Here is a 21,696-nt window from a genome sequence, read left to right as displayed (position 1 = left end):
AATCCTGGCTACAGCCATGGAATGGGGTTTTAACTTGGGTGGGTGTTGTTTATTTGGGGTGTGTGTTTTAAATTGTTCTTTTCCTTGTTATTCGTTTTGCAATGCAAGAAAATATTTAATAAAAACTAATTTTTAAAAAGACCAGTTAATTGCCCTGCAGCCTAGCAGGACTGAGTCTTCATAAAGTGCCCTTATGTTTCTTTTTAGGGTGGACAAAAGCATCTGCTCAAAACCATGGAAAAGCGCATGATGGATGTTGAACAGCAGCTGAGGCTTGTGAAGAGGCTTCTCCAAGACAAAGTCAATCAGTTGAAAGAACAGGTGAACCTTTGCCCTAGATCTGGAGCAGCTAACCTGTGGTTGCAGGATTCTAGTTCCCATCATTCCTGACCACTGGTCATGCTGGCTTCTGGGGCTGGTGGGAGTTGGAGTCCAGCAACAACTGGAGGGCAAAGGGTTCCCACTCCTGTTCCAGTCATCAAGCGATAGTTCCTCAACAGCTCAGGGAATCACCAATATGTGGGATAAATATCAGCCGCAAAAAAACCCCCAGCATGCTTAGCTTTAGTAAATGCATGAAGGGGTTAACACCACAGAGTAAGCCATCCTCCCAGGCTTTGCTAAGTCACACCCCCTCACCCTGGGAGAACATTTTGGCAAATCTGGGTGAATTGTCTGAGCTGATTGCTCTGAGCCCTGGCCATGTGGCTTTACCAAGTCGTCTTTGTGTTTCTATACAAATAATTTAGAAACATTTATCAATTTTGAAGCTAAGTTTTGCTGCCTGTGTTGTCTTGCTGCTGTATGGAAAAGCATATGAATCTGACCTTTGAAGAGTTAGTAAGTAAAAGCATTTTTAACTTACCAAACAGGTGGTCTCTTTCAATGCTAAGGGAAGAAAGGGGAACTTTGGAAAGAAACTTAGTAGAGGATATTGTAAAGGTCTAACAAATTATATTTGCACACTTTATTTTGCTTGCTTCTCGCCAAGAGAGTATTTGTCCCAAACCTGGATCTAGAAATGAGAGGAATTCCCCTTTTCTTCTTTTTAGCCAATTACAACCAAACATTTAAAAAACACACAACACAATGACATTCCTGCAGATTATTTTGGGTTGAGATGGGATGGGCTCCTGGGGTTATGGGGTTAGGGTCAGGGCAGAGCGTTACGGAACACAGCTCTTGCTCAGGTTCACCAAGCTGGCCAAAGTACCCCCCCCCCTTGTTTTGCACCCTTGGGGAGCAAGCCCTCATTTGCTGCCTGTGTTTTCCAGCTTGCCAAGAACACGAAAGCCGACGAGATGGTGAAGGACCTCTTTGTGGAGAACGCACAGCTTCTGAAGGCCTTGGAGATGACCGAGCAGAGGCAGAAGACGGTGGAGAAGAAGAACTACTTGCTGGAAGAAAAGATTGCCAACCTTGGCAGGATCGTCAAGAACCTGACCTCGCCCACCTTGGGCTCCGCGGCTCAGCTGGGGTCTTAGCAAAGCCATACCCGCCTGTCTCTGCACAGCTCGGAGCACACTTTACTTAAAACTGCCTTTTCAATGCTGCCCTTTTAACAGTAGTGACAAAGGCTGCCCTTTGGGCTGTTCATTCGCCGCCCCAAAGAAACCCCGATTCTGTTATTGGGTGCACATTATCCCCAGATGCGTTTTGGCGCAATGTCGCTCTGCCAGCCCCAGAAGGTGGCCAGACCGAGGCTTATCTTCTCATCAGGGGGCTCAGGAAACGCCAGAGCTCTTAGAGTTTCTCGTTTCCTGATCTGACGGGGCAGCAGAGGTGAGAAAACAGATGGGAAGTGGGCAGAGCAGAGAAGACCAGCTGAGGACAAGGGAGATTTGAACCCCAGGCTCTTGGGGATTAAGGGGAGATCTGTAGATGGATCTCTTCAGGGAATCTCAGGGCCAGGATCCAAACGTGGACCTCAGGGCGCCCCGTAGCCCACAAGCATCACTGCTCAAAGGGCCACATTGCTCAGACAGGTGAACCAAGCCTGGAGAATGTTTAATCAAGGGTGGGGAGCCACAGGCCTGGGAACCAATTGCACCCCATCTTTGCCTCTCTAGATGCCCCTCCGGATGGCCCCTAGGCCACATCCCCTCCCCACAAGCCACAGCCCCTCCCCAGCCCTGCTCCACACACCTCCTGAGGTTCCTTGCCTGGCTGGAATGTGCCCATGAGGGCAGGATAATTCCTTCTGCGTGTCTGCAAGGCTGTGCATCCCTTTAGGGAAGGGTTGTAGCTCAGTGGTAGGGCACCTGCCTTGCAAGCAGAATGTCCCAGGTTCAACCCCCCCCCCCAGTCGGGCTGGGGGAGGCTCTGGAGAGCTGCTGCCAGTTGGTGTAGACTGAGCTGGGTGGACCAATGGTCTGATTCAGTCTAAGGCTCTAATGTGCCAGTGTGGCATCTGAGAGAGGGAGAGAGAGAGAGAGAGAGAGAGAGAGAGAGAGAGAGAGAGAGAGAGAGAGAGAGAGAGAGAGAGAGAGAGAGAGAGAGAGAGAGAGAGAGAGAATATCTCTGGCTTTCATGTGCCTGGAATGTACCTGCAGTACATAAGCGTAAGAGCTGCATCAATACTCTACCTGCTCTTTTGCCTCCGAGATGCCTCGCCCCCTGCCCAAATTTTCCCGCAACCCTTGGGTTGAAAAAGGTTCCCCACCCCTGCCTTTTGGGATTAAGGGGAGCCTACAGGTGGGTCTCTTCGCCTCAGACCGCCTCCCCAACCCCAAAGTCAGTGTGGCAGAAAGAGGAGAAGCACGTCCTGGGGTTGTGGAGTGGTTGTGTGGGCGAGGGGAGATGGTTGGCCACCACAAACGGAAGCCGAGTAGAGGTCCTAAGGTCCTCCTTTCTGCAGGTGGCACCCATGGTCCCCTTCAAAGAAGAAGAAGAAGAGTTTGGATTTGATATCCCGCTTTATCACTACCCTAAGGAGTCTCAAAGCGGCTAACATTCTCCTTTCCCTTCTTCCCCCACAACAAACACTCTGTGAGGTGAGTGAGGCTGAGAGACATCAGAGAAGTGTGATTAGCCCAAGGTCACCCAGCAGCTGCATGTGGAGGAGCGGAGACGCGAACCCAGTTCCCCAGATTACGAGTCTGCCGCTCTTAACCACTACACCACACTGGCTCTCTTCGGGAAGGGGGGATAATTGATTTGCAGTTTGGAAGGGGCATCGTTTGGTGGTCAAAGGCACTTTGTGCATGCAGCCAGTTCCTGCCTCAAACCTCAAGAATCTCAGGGAGCCATAGCCTGTATATGGCAGTATCATATTAAACAGTAGCACCGTAACTCCCCCTTCACAAATAAAGGCTTTATTGAGCCTGTCTGGTTTTTAAGGCCTATCTGACCATTTTTATTCATCTGTCCCCAAGTGAATTGTGATCCCTGCATTGCAGGGGGTTGGACTAAATGACTCTCGAGGGTCCCTTCCAACTCTAAAATTCTGTGAATACCGGAATTCTCAATAACCCCAATTCCATGCACATGGTCAAATGAACAATTGTAAATGCCATCTCAGGACAGGTGCTTCAGTTAATGTGGTCTGAGTGTTTTAAATGTCAGGAATTTCAGTTCCTGACATTTTCCATGGGTTTCTTTTGCAACATGCCATTGACGCAATAAAAGTGTCTTCGTAGTGGATTAACAGTGGACCATCCGCCCTTCCTTCTGGTTTATTATTTTGCAATGTTTCCCCAGTGTTTTATTGCTGTCTTGGGGGGGGGCACTCTTGCACAGCAGAAGTGGGACAAAAAAAATAAACCAGGAGGTTTGGGGGGGTCTAAAAAGTTACAGGGCTGGAGATAAACAAGTATGCCTACCTCCAAAACTTCTCCAGGCACAAACAATATTGAAAGCGGGGTTGTGTATAACCGCCCCACTATGACATCATAAGGGCAAACGCACGATAAAAATTATGCCTGCATTCTGGGTAGTCGCTGAGAGTCACGGTTGATCATTGTAGGCAGGTTAAACAGTTCCATGACTCAGTCAGGAACCATCAGTCCTGTGGGTTCCCTGGCCTGGGAAATTCTCCATGCAAATGAGGGTCAGTTGCATCGGAAAGTTTTCTGGTGACCTAAGTGATCTCACTCAGCTGGTTCATTTTACACATTTTATTTTACAAACGAAGCAGACAACTTCGTAAAATGCCAAGTTTGCCCAAGACTTATTTGCAACTGGCGCCTGGCTGTTGTTACTGCCAAACGTATGACCATTTTCCAGGGGAAAATGGAGCTCTAGAAGCCTTTCCTCAGGCTGGACACCCTGCCGTGGACCACAGCTTAGAGACAATGAAACTTGAGCATGCCTTAACTTGTGCATTTAGCTGTGGCCTCATCTCTGGTGTCAACACCATAGGGGAATGCTCAGGGAACAGCACACAGATCCTATAGCCATGTAGCTTCGCGTGAGTCCTTTCTTCCGACTTCACGTGAGCACCAAACCCTCTACCGAGTTGCTGCTAGGGAGACCCATCGCCAGCCACCCAGAGCAGGGAGCCCTCTGGCCCATGTCCAAGGCTTGTTAGTCTAATACTGCACAAGGCAGCTCCACATATTCCTTCTATACCCTGGAGGATGTGAATGCTGAAACCCACCAGTTGCCTTAATACAGAGGCCAGGCATCAGTTGAGATTCCTACATTGCAGGGGGTTGGTCTAGATGATCATTGGGGTCCCCTCCAACTCCACAATTCTATGATTCCTCTTCCTGCGATTGAACCGGTGCATTCCCCTAACCTGTTTAGAGGGGCAAGTCCCACACACTCCTTGGGGATGGCAGTTTTAGGGGAATCAAGCCATTCACCATCTATGGTTCTTTATTCCTATGATGTGATTGAAACTCTCGGGGCAAGGGCCTTCCTGTTTCCGACGGTGAGAAATGGCTGACTCCCATACGATCAGACCTCAGCCGTGCCAGTTATTCAGGGCTGATATGGGGGTAATTAGCCCTGGCAGACTCCCCAGGGTGGGGGAGGACTGTCTCGTAGACTTGCAGATTGTCTGAGATTGTCAGCTTGCATCAAGGTGCAAGCGGCAGGATGCTGGGTCCCAGAGCACGACACGGCTGCCACTCTCCGAAGCCACTCTCATAGCCGGAAAGATCTGTTTGATAAAATAATTAGATTTGGACAATAAACAGAAATAGTCTGGACCGAAGAAGACTGAGAAAAAACCTGCAGAATGGCACAGTCCCTGGTGTTTAAGCTCGGACTTCAAAGAGATTCTCATCATGGTGTTTGGATTATGGGGTGATAGGTACATTCTTTTTCTCTTCTCAATACCTACAATTGTTTTTCTACGCCAAGCTTCATTAAGAAACCTATTTTTTTAAAAAAAGTACAGGTGGACTTTTATTTATAATTAAGTATTCAATCGGTCAGCTTTATTTAGACTTGAAAGACTTGATAAAGATAAAAGAAGATACAAGATGGTGCTTGTTAATATGACGCAGCACAGAAAAATGAGAGTTACTCCCTTTTTCGAGGGAAGTGGGAGATGCTTGCTGGCTGACTTTGTAGTGACTTGAGACAATAATTTGGGATAACATAGAGTGCATCTGTTTGCAGAATCTCTTCATTATGAGCAAGAGAGAAGGCTAAATGGATGTCTAGCAGTCCCCCTTCTAGGGCGCAGAAGGAGGGGTTGTGTGGTCTCCGAAAGCTGATCGATCACCAAATGATTTATATCCGTGGAATACAGTTCATTTACATTGCAATATGCAAACAGTATGCTTAACATCAAATGACAGGCTTGGACAACATCCCGGACTGGAATAACTTAACAACATGGGAGTTGCTGCGTCATTAAACTCTAAACGATAGACTTGCACAACAGCCCGGATTGGAAGATTGGAATGAAGTCAGAAAAAGCTGCACTGGCAAATAGACAGTTGGAAAAATACATATTTACAAATAAAGCTGTATTTGATTGATGAAAGGATAGATGATTTCTGACATGACTGAGAATCACATAGCCAGGGACGGAGAACTTTAAAGTGTTAAGATCGGAATGTGGAAAATACGAGAACAAGAAGAAGAAGGCAGGAACAAATATATTGGAGATATATTTCAAGAGGTCCAGACTATGGGGAGCCTGGAAAAATTAATAATTAATAATTTGGATTGTAATTTTTTTTAGTTCATTGTTTTTAATTGGATTATGATTATGGATATGTTAATTGGCTGGAAAATTATTGGAATATTGGAAAATTAATAAAAATGATTTTTAAAAAACCTCTAGAGGCAAGGAAACTATTTGTCCCGAGAAACAGCCTCATGGTGAAAAAATGCTCCATCGAGGTTCAGCAAAGTCCTAGCCTGAGTACTTCTGGAAGCACTGCAAACCTAGTTTTTGTTCACATGGACTATCTTGGGTGGTTACCTCTGTGTATCTGGGCTATGCTACGTCCGCTGGGACTAATTTTAATGGTAACTCTCACAGATGTTTGTTGCCTTGTTATCCCATCTTGAGCCCTTTGGACAGACAATAAATATAAATCAATTTTTTAAAAATGAGGCAAGTGTCATTTTTTGAACATGCAGATTCTTTCAGTTTTCAGAAACGGCTGCGTTTCGTTCCATAAAAGTTTGCAAAACACCCTGAGCCTTCAACAAATGAACAAAAAAAAATATTCAAATTAAAAAACGCAAACCATTTTGCAAAGAAGTGTTGACGTTTGTAAAACTGCTCGTGCGAAAGGGGAAACCCATCAAAGAAAGAGGAAGGAGATCCCAGCCTCTATCTCAGGGTTATTTCTCATTCTCAGACTTCCTCTGAACAAACTTGAAAGCCTCTTTATCACCGTCAGAGCAACAGCCCATCAGTTGCCCCAGTGCTCCAGCAGATGATGGCATAGCTCCTGACCAGGGGGGGCGAGGGGATGTCCCAGAGTTCCATTCCTCCAAATCCCTTTGTTATAAGAAAAAAACTGCTCCTTCCCCCTTATGGGGTACCCAAGAGCCCATATTGAGTCCTTAAGTAGGTTCTCTATTGGTAGGAGAAAATAACAGACGCCAACCAGAGAATATTGAGAAGCAAAGCAGCTAGTAAGCCTGACCTTTATTAAACTGTTGCAACAGGGTGCTCACTCACTAGATGAAGGAGGGAGGAGGAACCCAGAACAATGGGGTGCAAGCCCCTATATAGGCTTTTGAAACTTCCCACCTTGTAGCTCAAAACCACCACCCCAAAACATCATACATGCATCACAGAAGGAGGACAGCACCAATCCTGTCCGCCAGGATACCTTATAATGGTCATTGATTGCTTTACATGGGCAGCCTGGCCATTCTTTTGTGATGGCTAAAAGTTTCGTTCCTGAATACGGGTCACAGGCTCACTCTATTCATGCACAAATACCCCCTTAAGACAGGATTTTTTAAAGAGACAATGGGGGCAGTGGCAGAGCTTCAAGCTCCAGTGGGGGGCGGGCGGGTGGAGAACAGGTGTGTGCGTGGCTGGTGCGCATCCCGGGGGCATGGTGTGTGCGTGTCCAGCAAGGGGGGAGCTGTGATGGCACCCTACCGGGATCGTGCCGCCGGGGGCAGTATGCTCCCGCCACACCCCTGTTCCTCCACCAGTGAATGGGGCGGCGTTTCCCATTTCCTTCCTCACTACAGAGAATTATTTGAGGTCACTGGAGGAGTCCAAATGGCTTCAGAATCGCTCTCCTGTACTATTTCAGGCATGTGGTTTATATACTTATGTGTGCATTTGCCTTGTACATTTATGAACTAATAATAATAATAATAATAATAATAATAAATTTTTATTTATACCCCGCCCTCCCCAGTCAAAACCAGGCTCAGGGCGGCTCACACCAATAAAATTACAATAAAACATAAAAAGCAATTGATTAAAATACATGTTTAAAATACAGTATTAAAATTAAAAATTTAAGTTTAAAATGCAGCCTGGTTTTAAGTAGTCCATAAATCCAAGCCATGAGGGAGGAAAACACAGGGGTCAGACTAAGTCCAACCCAAAAGCCAGGCGGAACAGCTCTGTCTTGCAGGCCCTGCGGAAAGATGACAAATCCCGCAGGGCCCTGGTCTCCTGTGAAAGAGCGTTCCACCAAGTTGGGGCCAATACTGAAAAGGCCCTGGCCCTAGTAGAGGCCAATCTAGCCACCTTATGGCTCGGGATCTCCAGAATATTGTTGTTTGTGGACCTTAAGGTCCTCTGCGGGGCATACCAGGAGAGGCGGTCCCGTAGGTACGAGGGTCCCAAGCCGCATAGGGCTTTTAAGGTCAAAACCAGCACCTTAAACCTGATTCTGTACTCCACCGGGAGCCAGTGCAGCTGGTAAAGCACTGGATGAATGTGATCCCGCGGCCGGGACCCCGTAAGGAGCCTCGCCGCGGCATTCTGCACCCGCTGGAGTTCCTGGGTCAGCTTCGAGGGCAGCCCCGCGTAGAGCGAGTTACAATAATCAAGCCTGGAGGTGACCGTCGCATGGATCACTGTGGCCAGATCAGGGCGAGAGAGTTAAGGGACCAACTGCTTAATACGGCGGAGATGGAAAAAGGCCACCTTTGTTGTGGCTGCAACCTGCGCCTCCATGGAAAGGGAGGGGTCGAAGGTTACACCCAAACTCTTATATATGATTTATATATATGAGATACATATATCTCAGAGACCTTAGAATTCCTGTAACGCCTTCCACTACATCCGTTGCCAATGCTGAGAAAAGGAATAACATTGTGCTCAGAGACATAAACAGCATCCAAAAGAGAAAGGCTGGGTCTTGCTTTCTTGCCCAGGCTACACTGCAGGCGCTACTCATACCGGATAGGTGCAGTCCCACAACTGCTCAGCACGGGAGCTTTGGCTTGCTCTGTCTCCAGCCTGGGCCGGTTCGCCCCTCCTTAGGCAACCTGGCAGCCCCTGGCTCCCCAGAGGGCCCCCATATTGATGCTGACCTTAGCGAGGACACCTGCTCCACGTAGCCCGCCGCAGCCTAGAACTCCTGGGCTCAAGCAATCCTCCAGCCTCAGCCTCCCAAGGAGCTGGGATCACAGGCAGGAGCCACAGCTGAATTTGTTGTTGTTGTTTAGTCGTTTAGTCGTGTCCGACTCTTCGTGACCCCATGGACCATAGCACGCCAGGCACTCCTGTCTTGCACTGCCTCCCGCAGTTTGGTCAAACTCATGTTCGTAGTTTCGAGAACACTGTCCAACCATCTCGTCCTCTGTCGTCCCCTTCTCCTTGTGCCCTCAATCTTTCCCAACATCAAGGTCTTTTCCAGGGAGTCTTCTCTTCTCATGAGGTGGCCAAAGTATTGGAGCCTCAGCTTCACGATCTGTCCTTCCAGTGAGCACTCAGGGCTGATTTCCTTCTGAATGGATAGGTTTGATCTTCTTGCAGTCCATGGGACTCTCAAGAGTCTCCTCCAGCACCATAATTCAAAAGCATCAATTCTTCGGCGATCAGCCTTCTTTATGGTCCAGCTCTCACTTCCATACATCACTACTGGGAAAACCATAGCTTTAACTATACGGACCTTTGTCGGCAAGGTGATGTCTCTGCTTTTTAAGATGCTGTCTAGGTTTGTCATTGCTTTTCTCCCAAGAAGCAGGCGTCTTTTAATTTCGTGACTGCTGTCACCATCTGCAGTGATCAAGGAGCCCAAGAAGGTGAAATCTCTCACTGCCTCCATTTCTTCCCCTTCTATTTGCCAGGAGGTGACGGGACCAGTGGCCATGATCTTGGTTTTTTTGATGTTGAACTTCAGACCATATTTTGCGCTCTCCTCTTTCACCCTCATTAAAAGGTTCTTTAATTCCTCCTCGCTTTCTGCCATCAAGGTTGTGTCATCTGCATATCTGAGGTTGTTGATATTTCTTCCGGCAATCTTAATTCCGGCTTGGGATTCATCTAGTCCAGCCTTTCGCATGATGAATTCTGCATATAAGTTAAATAAGCAGGGAGACAATATACAACCTTGTCGTACTCCTTTCCCAATTTTGAACCACTCAGTTGTTCCATATCCAGTTCTAACTGTAGCTTCTCGTCCCACATAGAGATTTCTCATGAGACAGATGAGGTGATCAGGCACTCCCATTTCTTTAAGAACTTGCCATAGTTTGCTGTGGTCGACACAGGCAAAGGCTTTCATAAACACGGTTCTTCCATAAACACGGTTTAATCAAACAGCAGCCGGGCGCAGAGCAAGCCCCCTCCCTGCCGCGCGGGGGCGCTGTTCCGCAGAGCTCGCCCTCCCGCCCTCTCTGTGCCGCCGCGCCCTCTCCGTCCTCCTCCTCCTCGAGGGCCCTTTTCGGCGCTGCCTTCCCGGCGTCCCTCGCGCGGGCCAGCCAATCAGGCCGCGCCGGGGCGGTAGGCGTGGCGAGAAAGTTTAGTCCGCTGCCTGAGGGGCTGCTGGTGGCGTGAGGCGCTGAGGGGAGAGAGAAAGGGAGAAGGGGCGGAGGGCGGCCGGGCGTGGCTGGCGACCCTCCCCCATCCCTGAGGGGGCCGAGCGAGGACCCCCATGGAGCCCCACCGGGAGGGGCCCGGCTCCGGGGGCGGCGGCGGCGCGGCGGGCTGAGCTGGGCGCCTGTGAGGGAGGGGGGAAGGGGCGCCGTCTCCGAGGGGGGGGGGAGGGGATGCTGTCCCGGAAGAAAACGCGCGCCGAGCTCTCCAAACCCGGCGAGGTGCAGGGCAAGTACGTGATCAAGGAGACGAGCCCTTTGCTCCGCAGTGAGTGCAGAACCCCTTCCTTCCTCCACACCCCCAGGGCTGTGGTTTGGGGGTGGGGTCAACTGAACCGGGGGGGGGCAATTCAGTATCAACATCCCCAGGCCCCTCCTGGTCTCCCAAGGGAAGGAGCTGCCTGGTGGGGGGGGGAGAGAGGCTGGGAGCAGGGGGGGCCAGCTTGATTAAAATACTGAGGTGGGGGACACACACAGGTAAGCCCCACCCAGGGCCGGATTGAGGTTGGATGATGCCCTCAGCTCCTGAAGGTCATGGGACTCTTTCTGTGTCCAGCTGTCCTTTGCCAACAACAAATGGCCGCTGCTTTTTGTGTTGAATATATGCTATACTGTATGGTCATTTATGGACCTAATGGGTATCTCAAGCCATTTGCACATAACAAGTTGGAGCCTACACAACACAAAACACTGTTGTTGTATGTAGGTTTTATTTTATTTGTTTTTTATCTTATAGTTTGGAAATGTACATCCCGTTTTTCCCCCTTTAAATTTTTAGTGGGGCCCCCAAGGGAGTGGGGCCCTAAGCTATAGCTTGTTTAGCTTATACGTAAATCTGGCACTGGCCCCACCCCACATAATCGATCTCAAAGATGCACCCCATTTAAATGGTCATGTGCTTTGGGGAGGGCTGGCCCCTCTCACATATTTTATTTGGGGGTGAAGGGACCTCAGCCCCTGGGAGCTGGCTGCTATAGCTCGGGAGTGTTCTCCCCTCTTATCCATGAATCATTTTTTTATTATTGCATTTACATCACGCTTTTTCCTTCAAGGAGCTCAAGGCGGCATATATCAGTACATGGTTCCCCCCCCCCATTTAATCCCCACAACAACCCTGTGAGGTAGGTGAGGCTGCATTGTAGATGGAAAGGGGAACTTCCCCAGCGGCGGCAGCAACAAGGGGCCATTTGGCCCAAACAGCCCCCCCCCTCCCCGCAGTGCAGGGATGCATGCAGCTGGAGCACCCATGGCAGGTGGTTCATAAACCTCCAGCAGAGGAGAGCCCACCCCCTTCCCATCCTAGGAAACTGTGGACACCCAAGGGATCAGCCCCCTCCCCCAGTGCAAAGAAAGCATCCATGGCAGTTGACCCTCCAGCCCCTCAGCCTAAAAAAACTCCCATGAAGGGGTGTGTGCATGAATGATTTCAATCTGTGGTGGTGGGTGGGTTTATTGTTGGGGGCAGTATGGAGACCAAGGAAGATTCAGAGATTCAGGTTGCAACCGTAGCCCTGCTAAATTCAGGGGGGGGTGTTGTTCCCAGGTTAGAGGAGGGTTCTGGTTATCTGCAGTGTTCAGCACCTGTTTTGAATGTGTTGCAACGGTTAAAAGAAGTTAGGAATTCTGAACAAGGAAGGGAACTGAAGGTGAACACAACACGTAAATGGAAAACACAGCCTTGTGGCGCCTTAAACCCCACCACATGTATTTATGGCATGAACATCTTGTGGATAGACCCTGTGCTTTGTGCCTGAAGTGCAATCCAAAGTTGGCACACCTGGCTTCAGGCCAGGCAGTGGGACAGAGAGGAGGGAAACCAGAGTGGAGCAAGATGCAAAAGGGCAGTTATCCTTCCCTAAAAGCCGAATAGTGAGCATGGTAACACATACATCCTGCCGCTGTACTTTTCACCGTAGGTTTGTTTTGCATTTGATTTCCTTCTGTATTTTTTTCATTATTCATTTACATACATACAACCCCAGTGTAATTTACACCATAGGGCAGGGTTATCCAATGTGGTGTCCTCCAGATGTTTCAGACAACAGTGACCATCCTCCCTGGCTATTGGCCGTGCTGCCTCAGGCTGATGGGAGTTGTAGTTTCTAGCATCTGGAGATCACTACATTGGTAGCTAATGGAATGGGGTGAAGGAGGTTCCATGGGGCGGGGGTTGTAACAGTGCTGGGAGATCTTTTTGGGCCAAGGACTTACCTTACCCTAGTGGAAAGCTATTGGGGACCATATTCTAGTATCCTGAAAATTGCTTGACTACTTTTTGCATATTTGCAAGAAGAGATTTCTGCTGAGATATTTCCCCTCTGCTTTGAACCTGTTTATTTATAGAACTTACTAACCAATTCCTAGATGAAATGCCTCTCAAAGTCGGTGCACAATAAAATCCTGTAAAGAGTATTGTTACTACCATGTTTCGATTCTGCCTCCCCCAGACACGTAGTAATTTTAAAAATTCAATGAAATAATGTGCCTACTTTGACCATGTTGAGACCTTTAAATTTTTGCTGCAATGCTCTGTTGCAGATCTGATGCCTTCATTCATCCGTCATGGTCCAACCATTCCAAGACGAACAGATCTCTGCCTTTTGGACTTGGGTTCTTCTGCCTACGCTGCGGGTGGGGATGGAGCAGTTTCCAGAAACCAGAGCTTCCTTCGGACTCCAGTGCAGAGGCCTCCTCACGAGATAGTGAGGCGGGAAAGCAACAGACTCTCTGCCCCTTCCTACCTTGCCAGGAGCCTGGCCGACGTCCCGCGGGAATATGGCGTATCTTCCCAGTCCTTTTTAACAGAGACAAACTCTGTAACTGAAAACGGAGAACCCGGATCCCGTCACTATTATGACCACCACTTTTATAATGGTCAGAGGCGGCACCAGCTGGGGGATCACGTGCAGGAGGAATATAGATACTATGAACATAACACTGACCTTGTCCAAAGGATGTCACAGAATCAGGGAAGGCATAGTTCAGGCAAGTATCTGAGCTTATTTTCCAGAATTTGCCATTCGGAAGTACGTCTTTTGTGTGTACATGTATCATACTGGGGACAGTATCTACGTGTGCATTGTTGGTTCATATAGGCCATTATTGTAAGGTGTGGGGGATTTTTCTTCTAAGCAAGTTCCAGAAGCTCCTCCTGAGAGAGAAACCAAGCTGTCTGCTGACTTCTGAGGCAAGGCCATGGGAGCATGACAAATGCCTGGTGACCTGTGTGTCTTTCTGTGTTGTCTTCTCGGAAGTGTAATTCTGTGAATTTTAAATACAGCCAGGGCAATGGTTGCAGACTTGCAATTTGCAGGAAAAGCAACGTGGGCGAGAGAGATGGAAAAACACAGGCCTTTCTTTATATGCAGTTGAAATGTTGAGTGTTATCTTAGTTTCCTCAGAAAACTGGTGATTTGGTTCTTGAATTGAAGTGTTAGGGGGCATTGGGCCTTTGAAGTTGAGTGAGAAGACATCAGATGTTTGCCTTGGAATGTGACTCTTCCTGGGCGTGACAGCATTCCGGATCACATTTTTCATGTGGTTTACTTGTGTTTACTGAAGGAAGCTCATCAAGACAAAGTTAAATTTTTGAGTAGCGCTTGTGGGATCACAGTACTGGGCACAGCATAAAGACTCTCAAGCTCTAAAATGTGGTATTTATGTTGTAAACATAAACAGATCAATATGTAAGCATGTCATACTTTCCCCCAGTTTCCTTGGTTATGAAACGCATTGCAGTCAAGTTGACCATCTTGCGCAGATTGCAGAGGGGGGAAATAAATCTGCAGGCAAGAATGTCAAAACTTTAGGGTTACTGACCTCAAATGTGAAACACTGCTTTTGAGAAAGAGATGCTTTTCTCTTAGAAGGCTTTTTTTATTATTATTATTAGAAGAGAGGCTGAGCTCCAAAGAGTTAGAGACTGGTTCTGTGCTGTGGAAAATTAAATGCCTGTGCATTTGACTGTTCTATAATGTTTAATTTTGGTTTGTTTTAGGAATGATTCTTGGTGTATATGGCTTATTCAGATTAGCAGGAGGGAATGTCAAGTCTGCAAACCAAATAACCCCTATCTGTTTCCTGTGGCCTCCATTAATCTGCCACCCCACCAAACTCCTACTGATTGGCAGGAGAGAAGTTTTTGAAGAAAATGAGCTCATAGGCGTCTGCTGGTGGGAGTGGCTTGGTTGTGGAAATGGAGTTGGAAGCTGCTAGGCTGCCTGGCTGCCAGCCACCATAGAGTGTACAGAAAGGGGGGAAGCCAAGCCACAGATGATGCAGCTTCTTGAAGGCCTTCACTTAAAGCAGTTTGTTGGCATGAGAGACAGTAATATGCTCTAGCGAAGTAGCAGGAGGCTGTGCTCGATGGGAGACTTGGGATGCAAACCCCACATTTAAGGAAAGGAAACTTGTGTCATATAGAGGAAGGAGGTGGGTTGTTGTGTTTTAGCATTGGCTGAAGCAATTGTGTATGAGCGGGCAACAATTTGGCTTTGACGGCAGCTGAAAAATTACAGGTCTACTCCAAAGAAACACAGAACAGCTTAGAAGTCAATGAAGAAGCAAGGGGAAAGGGCTGCGGCTGGAGCTTGCTGGAGACAGACTGGGGTGTGTGGTGATCCCATTAAAGATATACTTGGTAAAGCGTCTTATCCGGACCCATTGCAATCGGGTGCAGCACCAAAACTGCCTTCTTCACCCCGGTTGGTGACCTTTGTTCAGAGAGGGGCAGGGAGAGTGCAACCCTTTTGGTTCTTCTTGACTGCAGCTTTCAATACTGTTGACCAAGCCATGCTCCTGGAGCAGCTCCCGAGTCTGGGAACTTGTTACAATGGTTCCGTTCCGGCCTCTGAATCTGGTTTCAGGGTGTAACCATTGGAGATCTATTCCTTGGTGCCTTGGGAGCCTGTTTGTACAGTTCCCCAAAGGTTTATCTTGCCCCTCTGTATGGAGCCACTGGGAGATGTGATCAGGGTATTTGGAGTGACATGTCAGTGGTATACTGGTGATACCCATCACTATCTTTTGGTGCATCTGAATCAGGAGAGGCAGTGGTAGTGGAGGTGGAAAGGGGCTGGTTGTGGATCAATAAATTGAAGCTGAATCCAGCCAAGATTGAAGCACAGTCTCTTGCAGGTTCTTGAGCCCAGGAATTTGGGAGGGGGCTAGTTCCCTTCAGGGTTGCAGCGCTCTGGGTGGAAAGGGCTATTTCAAGCTACAGTTGGTTCACCATCTCGGAAGCTGCAACTCGCGCAAGATGCAGCAGCAAGGCTGCTGGCAAATATTTCTAGCTGGGTACGTACCACATCGGTTTTGGAAGAGAAACCTTAGGAAGAACTTTCTGACAGTGAGAGCTGTTCAATAGTGGACTAACTGGGAAGGTGGTGGACTCTCCTTCCTTGGAGGTTTTTAAGCAGAGGTTGGATGGGCACCTGTCCAGGATGCTTGAGCTGTGATTTATGCATTGCAGGGGGTTGGACTAGATGACTCTTGCGGTCCCTTCCAACTCTACAGTTCTATGAATCTGTGATCTGCATTGGTTGCCAATTCACTACTGAGCCTGGTTTAAAGATACATTGAAATATGAAGTCCCAAATACAGTGGACCCTCTGGATACAAATTTAATTCATTCCGGGGGTCTGTGCGCACCCCGAAAAATCCGTATCCAGAGGTGCCACTTCTGTGCACATGCATGGTGCATTAGAGTGTTTCTGCGCACATGCGAGCAGCAAAACCCAGAAAAATACTTCTGCGTTTACCGCTTTCGCAACTTTAAGTTTGCGTTACTCGAGAGTAGCGTAACCCAAGGGTCCTCTGTACCTGAAAGAGTGCCTTCTCCCAAATGAACCTGCTTGCCTGTTAAGGTCAGCAGGGGAAGCTCTGTTGGTAGCACTGCTACCCTCTGTCGTTTGAGGGGCAGTAGCACTTGAGAGGGAAAGACCTCCCCTCTTATGCCCATCACTCCATGCTTTCCAACAGTTGGTCAAGATGCACCCCTTTACCCAGGCCTTCCCCCCATCTCCATTGCTGTGCACTGTATTCACACGAACCATTCAGCCCTCCGGCTTGTTCACATCAGGGATGTGGGATGCCAGCTCTGCAAGCCAAATAGTTTTCATCTGCTTCCTCTGGGCCCCTTTATCTTTCTCTCCTCCCCACCATTGAGGGATCATAGCTGAAAAGCAAAGCACATGCTTTGCATGCCAAAAGTCACAGGTTTAATAATAATAATAATAATAATAATAATAATAATAATAATAATAATAATTTATTTATACCCCGCCCATCTGGCCAGGTTCCCCCAGCCACTCTGGGCGGCTTCCAACAAAACGTTAAAATACAGAAATCCATCAAACATTAAAAGCTTCCCTAAACAGGGCTGCCTTGAGATGCCTTCTAAAGGTCTGGTAATTGTTGTTCTCTTTGACCTCTGGTGGGAGGGCATTCCACAGGGTGGGTGCCACTACCGAGAAGGCCCTCTGCCTGGTTCCCTGTAACTTGGCTTCTCGCAGTGAGGGAACTGCCAGAAGACCCTCGGTGCTGGACCTCAGTGTCCGGGCAGAACAATGGGGGTGGAGACGCTCCTTCAGGTATATTGGGCTGAGGCCGTTTAGGGCTTTAAAGGTCAACACCAACACTTTGAATTGTGCTCGCAAACGTGCTGGCAATCCCTGGCATCTCCAGCCAAGGACCTGGTAGTAAGTGATGTGCAAGGCATCTGCCTGCATTGAAAGCTGGAAGGTTGCTGCCTGCCAGAGTAGATGAACCCAGTGGTCTTGAGTCAGTGTAAGACAGCTTGCTGTGTTCCCTGGCAGTCTTGCCTCTTAAATAGGGCTTAATTCATACCTAGAGAATGCCCTCCCACTTCCATAATCTGTCTCTTGATTTATTGGGAGGCTGGGGCTGAAATCTTGAGGCTTCCATTCCAACATTTGCTCTTGGATATCCTGCGAAACAGATTACACAATCAAGAACCATCTTTTTTTCTGATAAGCAGCCGTGTTATGCAATAGATATGGGTCAAGTGTCTGTGTTTTGTCAGTCTTGAAAACATGAAATACTTCCCAATTTGAACTTCTTTGAATACTGCTCTTTCAACTACTTATCCCCTTATCTGACTTGGCATGTCTGTTATGTTTTGGGGTATGTTTTGATAGTTGCTATCTTCACTCTGCCTTCCATGATACAGAGTCTTCTCATTTTAAAAAGTTATCTTTGGAGAATAGCCTTCTGTTCTGGGAGGCTGGGTCTTATGTGCACAAGCCTGTGCTGAAGTGAGCCGGGATTTAGTGGCCATGTGGCCTGGAAGCAACTACCCAACTGCTTCTGACTTTACTAGCTAATGAACTTCTGCAAGCAAAAGGAGCATGTTGCATAGAAAGCACCAGTGCTCTCTCAAGGCAGGAATGTTTGTGAGATGAAACAATAAATCTAAGCACTGAGAAGGGGGGGTGTATTGTGGAATTGCTGACAATCTTTGCTGCTTTTCTGAAGAAAAGAAGTTGGGTAACTTTGCAAGAAGCCCGTTAAATGAGTGTCTGCTTCACTGACGCTGTTGTGGGTTTTTTTTTTTCCCCTCCAGGCATTGGGCGGGTGGCTGCTACATCGTTAGGAAACTTAACAAACCACAGTTCGGAAGATTTACCTCTCCCTCCTGGCTGGTCTGTGGACTGGACTCTTAGAGGAAGGAAATACTACATAGACCATAACACCAACACAACACACTGGAGTCATCCACTTGAGCGAGAGGGGCTGCCTCCAGGGTGGGAGCGTGTGGAATCGGCTGAGTTTGGCGTCTACTACGTCGACCACATCAATAAAAGAGCACAGTACAAACACCCCTGTGCCCCCAGGTAAGTCATCTGTGGGCTTCCCTTGGGAATTTCAACCAATGCCTTAGGCTGCAATTCCGTGACCACTTACCTGGGACTAATCCCCATTGAATTCTGTGAGACCTCTGAATAACCCTGTGTAGGATCACACTGTAAGAGAATGAACCTAAAATGCCTTACTGCTAGCACACATAAAGGACTTTCACCGATTTCCAGCTCCTAAAGAAGAGCGGAAAAGAACCCAACATCAGGTCACCAACCGCAGAACTTTGAGCCTCCATTAGCAAAGCCTGCCAAGGGTAGCCTAGATTAGCAGAGCACACAACACATAGGTCCTACTCGGAACTTGCTCTCTACTTCCATGGCAGGCAGTGCAGAGCCACTGTCTGCTTAAATCCTTAGTTTTTCTGGTTTCTCACCTGTTGAGACACACCCCAGAGACAATCCCAGGCTAATCCCAGACTGGCAGATACAAGGATTTATACTACCGTACACTGGAGTTAGTCTAAGTGGTGGAATTCGCAAGATTTAACACACCCACCTTTTAAACATAGATAATCTTTGTGGCACAGATCTCTCCATCCAAATCTGTTTGATAGAGTAAACTCCCAAGTATGGGTAGGAGTGCTTTGAAGTTGGCTTTCAGAGTGTCGTCAAGCTGTGTTCAGTCAAATCATTGCACCTGCACTAGCCAGCACAGGGATTCCTTTTAACACAATGGGACTTCCCTCCTCTCTTCCCCCCTGCACCCTCCCCAGATCAGCCCTGGAGAGTTGGGGGAACTCCATTACAATCTTTGGTATGAAAGTACAGTGGTACCTCTACTTACGAATTTAATGCGTTCCGAACACACATTTGTAAGTCGAAAAAAATTGTAAGTCGAATCCCATAGGAATGCATTGGGAGAAAAAAATTGTAAGTCGAAGCAACCCTATCTAAAAATTCGTAAGTAGAAAAATTCCTATCTAAGCAGCATCCAAGATGGCGGACGGAGCTCCATTTGTAAGTAGAAACATTCGTAAGTAGAGGTACCACTGTATGGGTTGACTCCTGGGCTGACCAGCACTGCTGTGCCTTGCTCCACATTTTCTAAATCAGGAACACACACACACACACACAACACACAAAACTGCAATGGGAATTTGCTCACTCCAAGTTTCTGCACCCCAGCCTAAGAGAGCTGTTGTTGCCATTTTTGGTGTTGAAGTGACTCGAGTTTGATCTTTGCTGTATCTCTGTGCAGTGTTCCCCGTTACGATCAACCACCTCCGATGACGTATCAGCCACAGCCGGCCGAGAGAAGCCAGCCTATCCTCGTGCCTGCAAATCCATACCACACGGCGGAGATCCCAGATTGGCTGCAGGTCTATGCCAGGGCTCCTGTAAAGTGAGCATTAAGCACTTGTCTATGAACTTCAATTTTTATTTCTGCCCAGTAGTGGGCAATTCATTGACTATCAGCTTGTATTTTTTTTAAAAAAAATGGAGGCATTTTGTTTGGGACATCTTGAATGTATCCAGAATGTTAAGCTTACGTTTGTGTACCATCTTAAAAATAAATGATATGCTCTTAATATAATCAGTATTGGCTGGATTTCCAAAGTAGCATAAGAACATAAGACTTCTGCTGGATCAGACAAGAGGTTCATCTGGTCCAGAATCCTGTTCTCACAGTGGCCTGTTTTAAGGTCAGGTCCAGAAGATTCCTAGTTATCGTTGGCTCCTAGCCAGGATGGCTCTGCTCTGCCTCCAACGTCAGAATCCACAAGAAGGGAGGGAGAGTGCCCTTGTGCTCAAATCCTGCTTCCAGGTTTTTCTCACGACAGGAGGCCGGATTAGATGGGCCATTGGCCTGATCCAACAGGCTCTTATTTGTTTATTAAATTTGTGCACCGCCCTTCACCCAAAGATCTCAGGCCGGTTCGCGGCATAAAGCTCTCCTTATGCTCTCCTCATCTTTATCCAGTGCTTGCCCAGTCGGTTACGTTCCCTTATCTCTTGCAACAGATACGACCACATCTTGAAGTGGGAGCTCTTCCAGCTAGCTGACCTGGATACATACCAAGGGATGCTGAAGCTGCTTTTCATGAAGGAACTGGAGCGGATAGTGAAGCTGTACGAAGCCTACCGCCAGGCTCTGCTCACCGAGCTGGACAACCGCAAGCAGAGGCAGCAGTGGTATGCTCAGCAGCAACACGGCAAGAACTTCTGAGCTCCTTCCCTTTTGCAGCAGGCTCTCTGAGGGCTCTTGGAATCATAGGGGACTCTTTGAAAAAAAGGAAAAATCGTGAACAAGTGCTTTGGTTAAAAAGGCAGCTTCTCTCTTGCTGATCTTGCACCTTTTGTAATTAACCTTCTTTGTGTATCATGTTTATTGAATACAAAAGATGTTTGTTATATTGTATAAAGAAAGTTAGTTTCTTATTCTGAGAGCCAGTGTGGTGGGAAAATTCAAGAAAATCCACATTTTATATTATTATTATTATTATTATTATTTTGTCTGGTATCCTTTTTTTCTAGCAACGGTTGTACCTTGGAGAAGAAATTTTATTTTCGAATGACGTCAATGCAAGAAGCACCCTGGAAGTTTTATGAAGCCTGTTTCCTGCCTTCCAGCTGCTGATCTTGTGGGCTGCCTTTGGAGACAGCTTTAATACACTAAAGGTCCACATGATCTTTCATTACAAAAACATTGCAAAAATATGGTTCTGTGGGACCCAAGCAATGAATAAACGACTGCCTTATTTTGACTGTTGAGCTCATCGTTCTAGTTTGCTGCAGATCCTCTCAGGAGCGTTTTGCCATTTGCAGGCTGGCGCAAGTGGGCTGTGTTGAAAAGCAACTGGAGAACCGACCCACCTGCCTTAGCCATTTGGAGTAAGTCTCACCCTAATCAAACCAGCAAGGAACGATTTTGTGAAAACTTCCATCCACTGGTAAAGTTTGCCTTTGTTATTTCGTTTCACATTTTGATCTGTCATCCTGCAATGTATATGAAAGTTCTGTAACATCTGTGTCCTGTAAATCTCGGCAATCAAATAAAGTTCTGTTTTTGTTTATGTGGCTGGAACAAATTTATCTCTGGTTTCCACACAACACTAAGCTGCGGTTGAACACTGTCTAGTGGCCTAACAATGGTTTAACTTGCTGCCAACAAACCACAGGCTGAAGTCATGACTTGTTGCTGGCTGGTGGACCTTGGCTTGTTTTAAGCATGGCATGGCATTATGTGGAAACCCAGTAGCACCCTTCCTTAACCATGGTTTGGTTGTCCTGGCTCAGATTGCTTACCAAGCTACTAAGGCTCAAGCCAAAAGCAGATTGAAAACAAACCATGGGTTAGCATTGGGGACAAATGAAGCCACTGTTTTGTTACCTACTACAATGGCTAGTGCCTGTTAAGAGCAAACAGGCAAGAATCCTGAGATTGTTTGGC

The 21,696-nt window shown here is 47.6% G+C and overlaps 2 protein-coding genes across 9 annotated transcripts in view; both read left to right on the top strand.

Moving 5' to 3' along the window:
* NIN (ninein) overlaps positions 1-2,449 on the top strand; it is a 108,085-nt gene extending 105,636 nt beyond the window's left edge. For all 7 annotated transcript variants that reach the window (XM_060270724.1, XM_060270714.1, XM_060270695.1 and 4 more), the window contains 2 exons: positions 208-321; positions 1,275-2,449. In XM_060270724.1, coding sequence (XP_060126707.1) covers positions 208-321; positions 1,275-1,484 — 324 coding nt within the window. In that variant the 3' untranslated portion in view covers positions 1,485-2,449. The remainder of the gene's footprint in view (positions 1-207; positions 322-1,274) is intronic.
* Positions 2,450-10,404: 7,955 nt separating this feature from the next.
* On the top strand, positions 10,405-21,318 carry SAV1 (salvador family WW domain containing protein 1). Of its 2 annotated transcripts, none has more exons than XM_035098427.2 (5): positions 10,405-10,696; positions 12,967-13,413; positions 18,011-18,281; positions 19,504-19,647; positions 20,268-21,318. In XM_035098427.2, the coding sequence occupies exons 1-5, from the start codon at positions 10,603-10,605 to the stop codon at positions 20,470-20,472; spliced, it is 1,161 nt and encodes a 386-aa protein (XP_034954318.2). In that variant the 5' UTR covers positions 10,405-10,602; the 3' UTR covers positions 20,473-21,318. The 2 variants fall into 2 exon arrangements, with proteins under 2 accessions (XP_034954318.2, XP_034954406.2); XM_035098515.2 differs by having other exon boundaries at positions 10,568-10,661.
* The last annotated feature ends 378 nt before the right edge of the window (positions 21,319-21,696 follow it).

The sequence above is a fragment of the Zootoca vivipara genome, chromosome 1 (assembly GCF_963506605.1).
Source record: "Zootoca vivipara chromosome 1, rZooViv1.1, whole genome shotgun sequence".
Lineage (NCBI taxonomy): Eukaryota > Metazoa > Chordata > Lepidosauria > Squamata > Lacertidae > Zootoca > Zootoca vivipara.
The sequence above is the reverse complement of the archived record's forward strand: the minus strand, read 5'-3'. Positions and strand labels throughout refer to the sequence as shown.

Coding starts and splice junctions, on each gene's coding strand:
- SAV1 (XM_035098427.2), top strand. CDS start 10,603: ATGCTGTCCCGGAAGAAAACGCGCGCCGAGCTCTCCAAACCCGGCGAG. Junction 10,697..12,966: donor GACGAGCCCTTTGCTCCGCA/GTGAGTGCAGAA, acceptor GCTCTGTTGCAG/ATCTGATGCCTTCATTCATC. Junction 19,648..20,267: donor TATGCCAGGGCTCCTGTAAA/GTGAGCATTAAG, acceptor CTCTTGCAACAG/ATACGACCACATCTTGAAGT.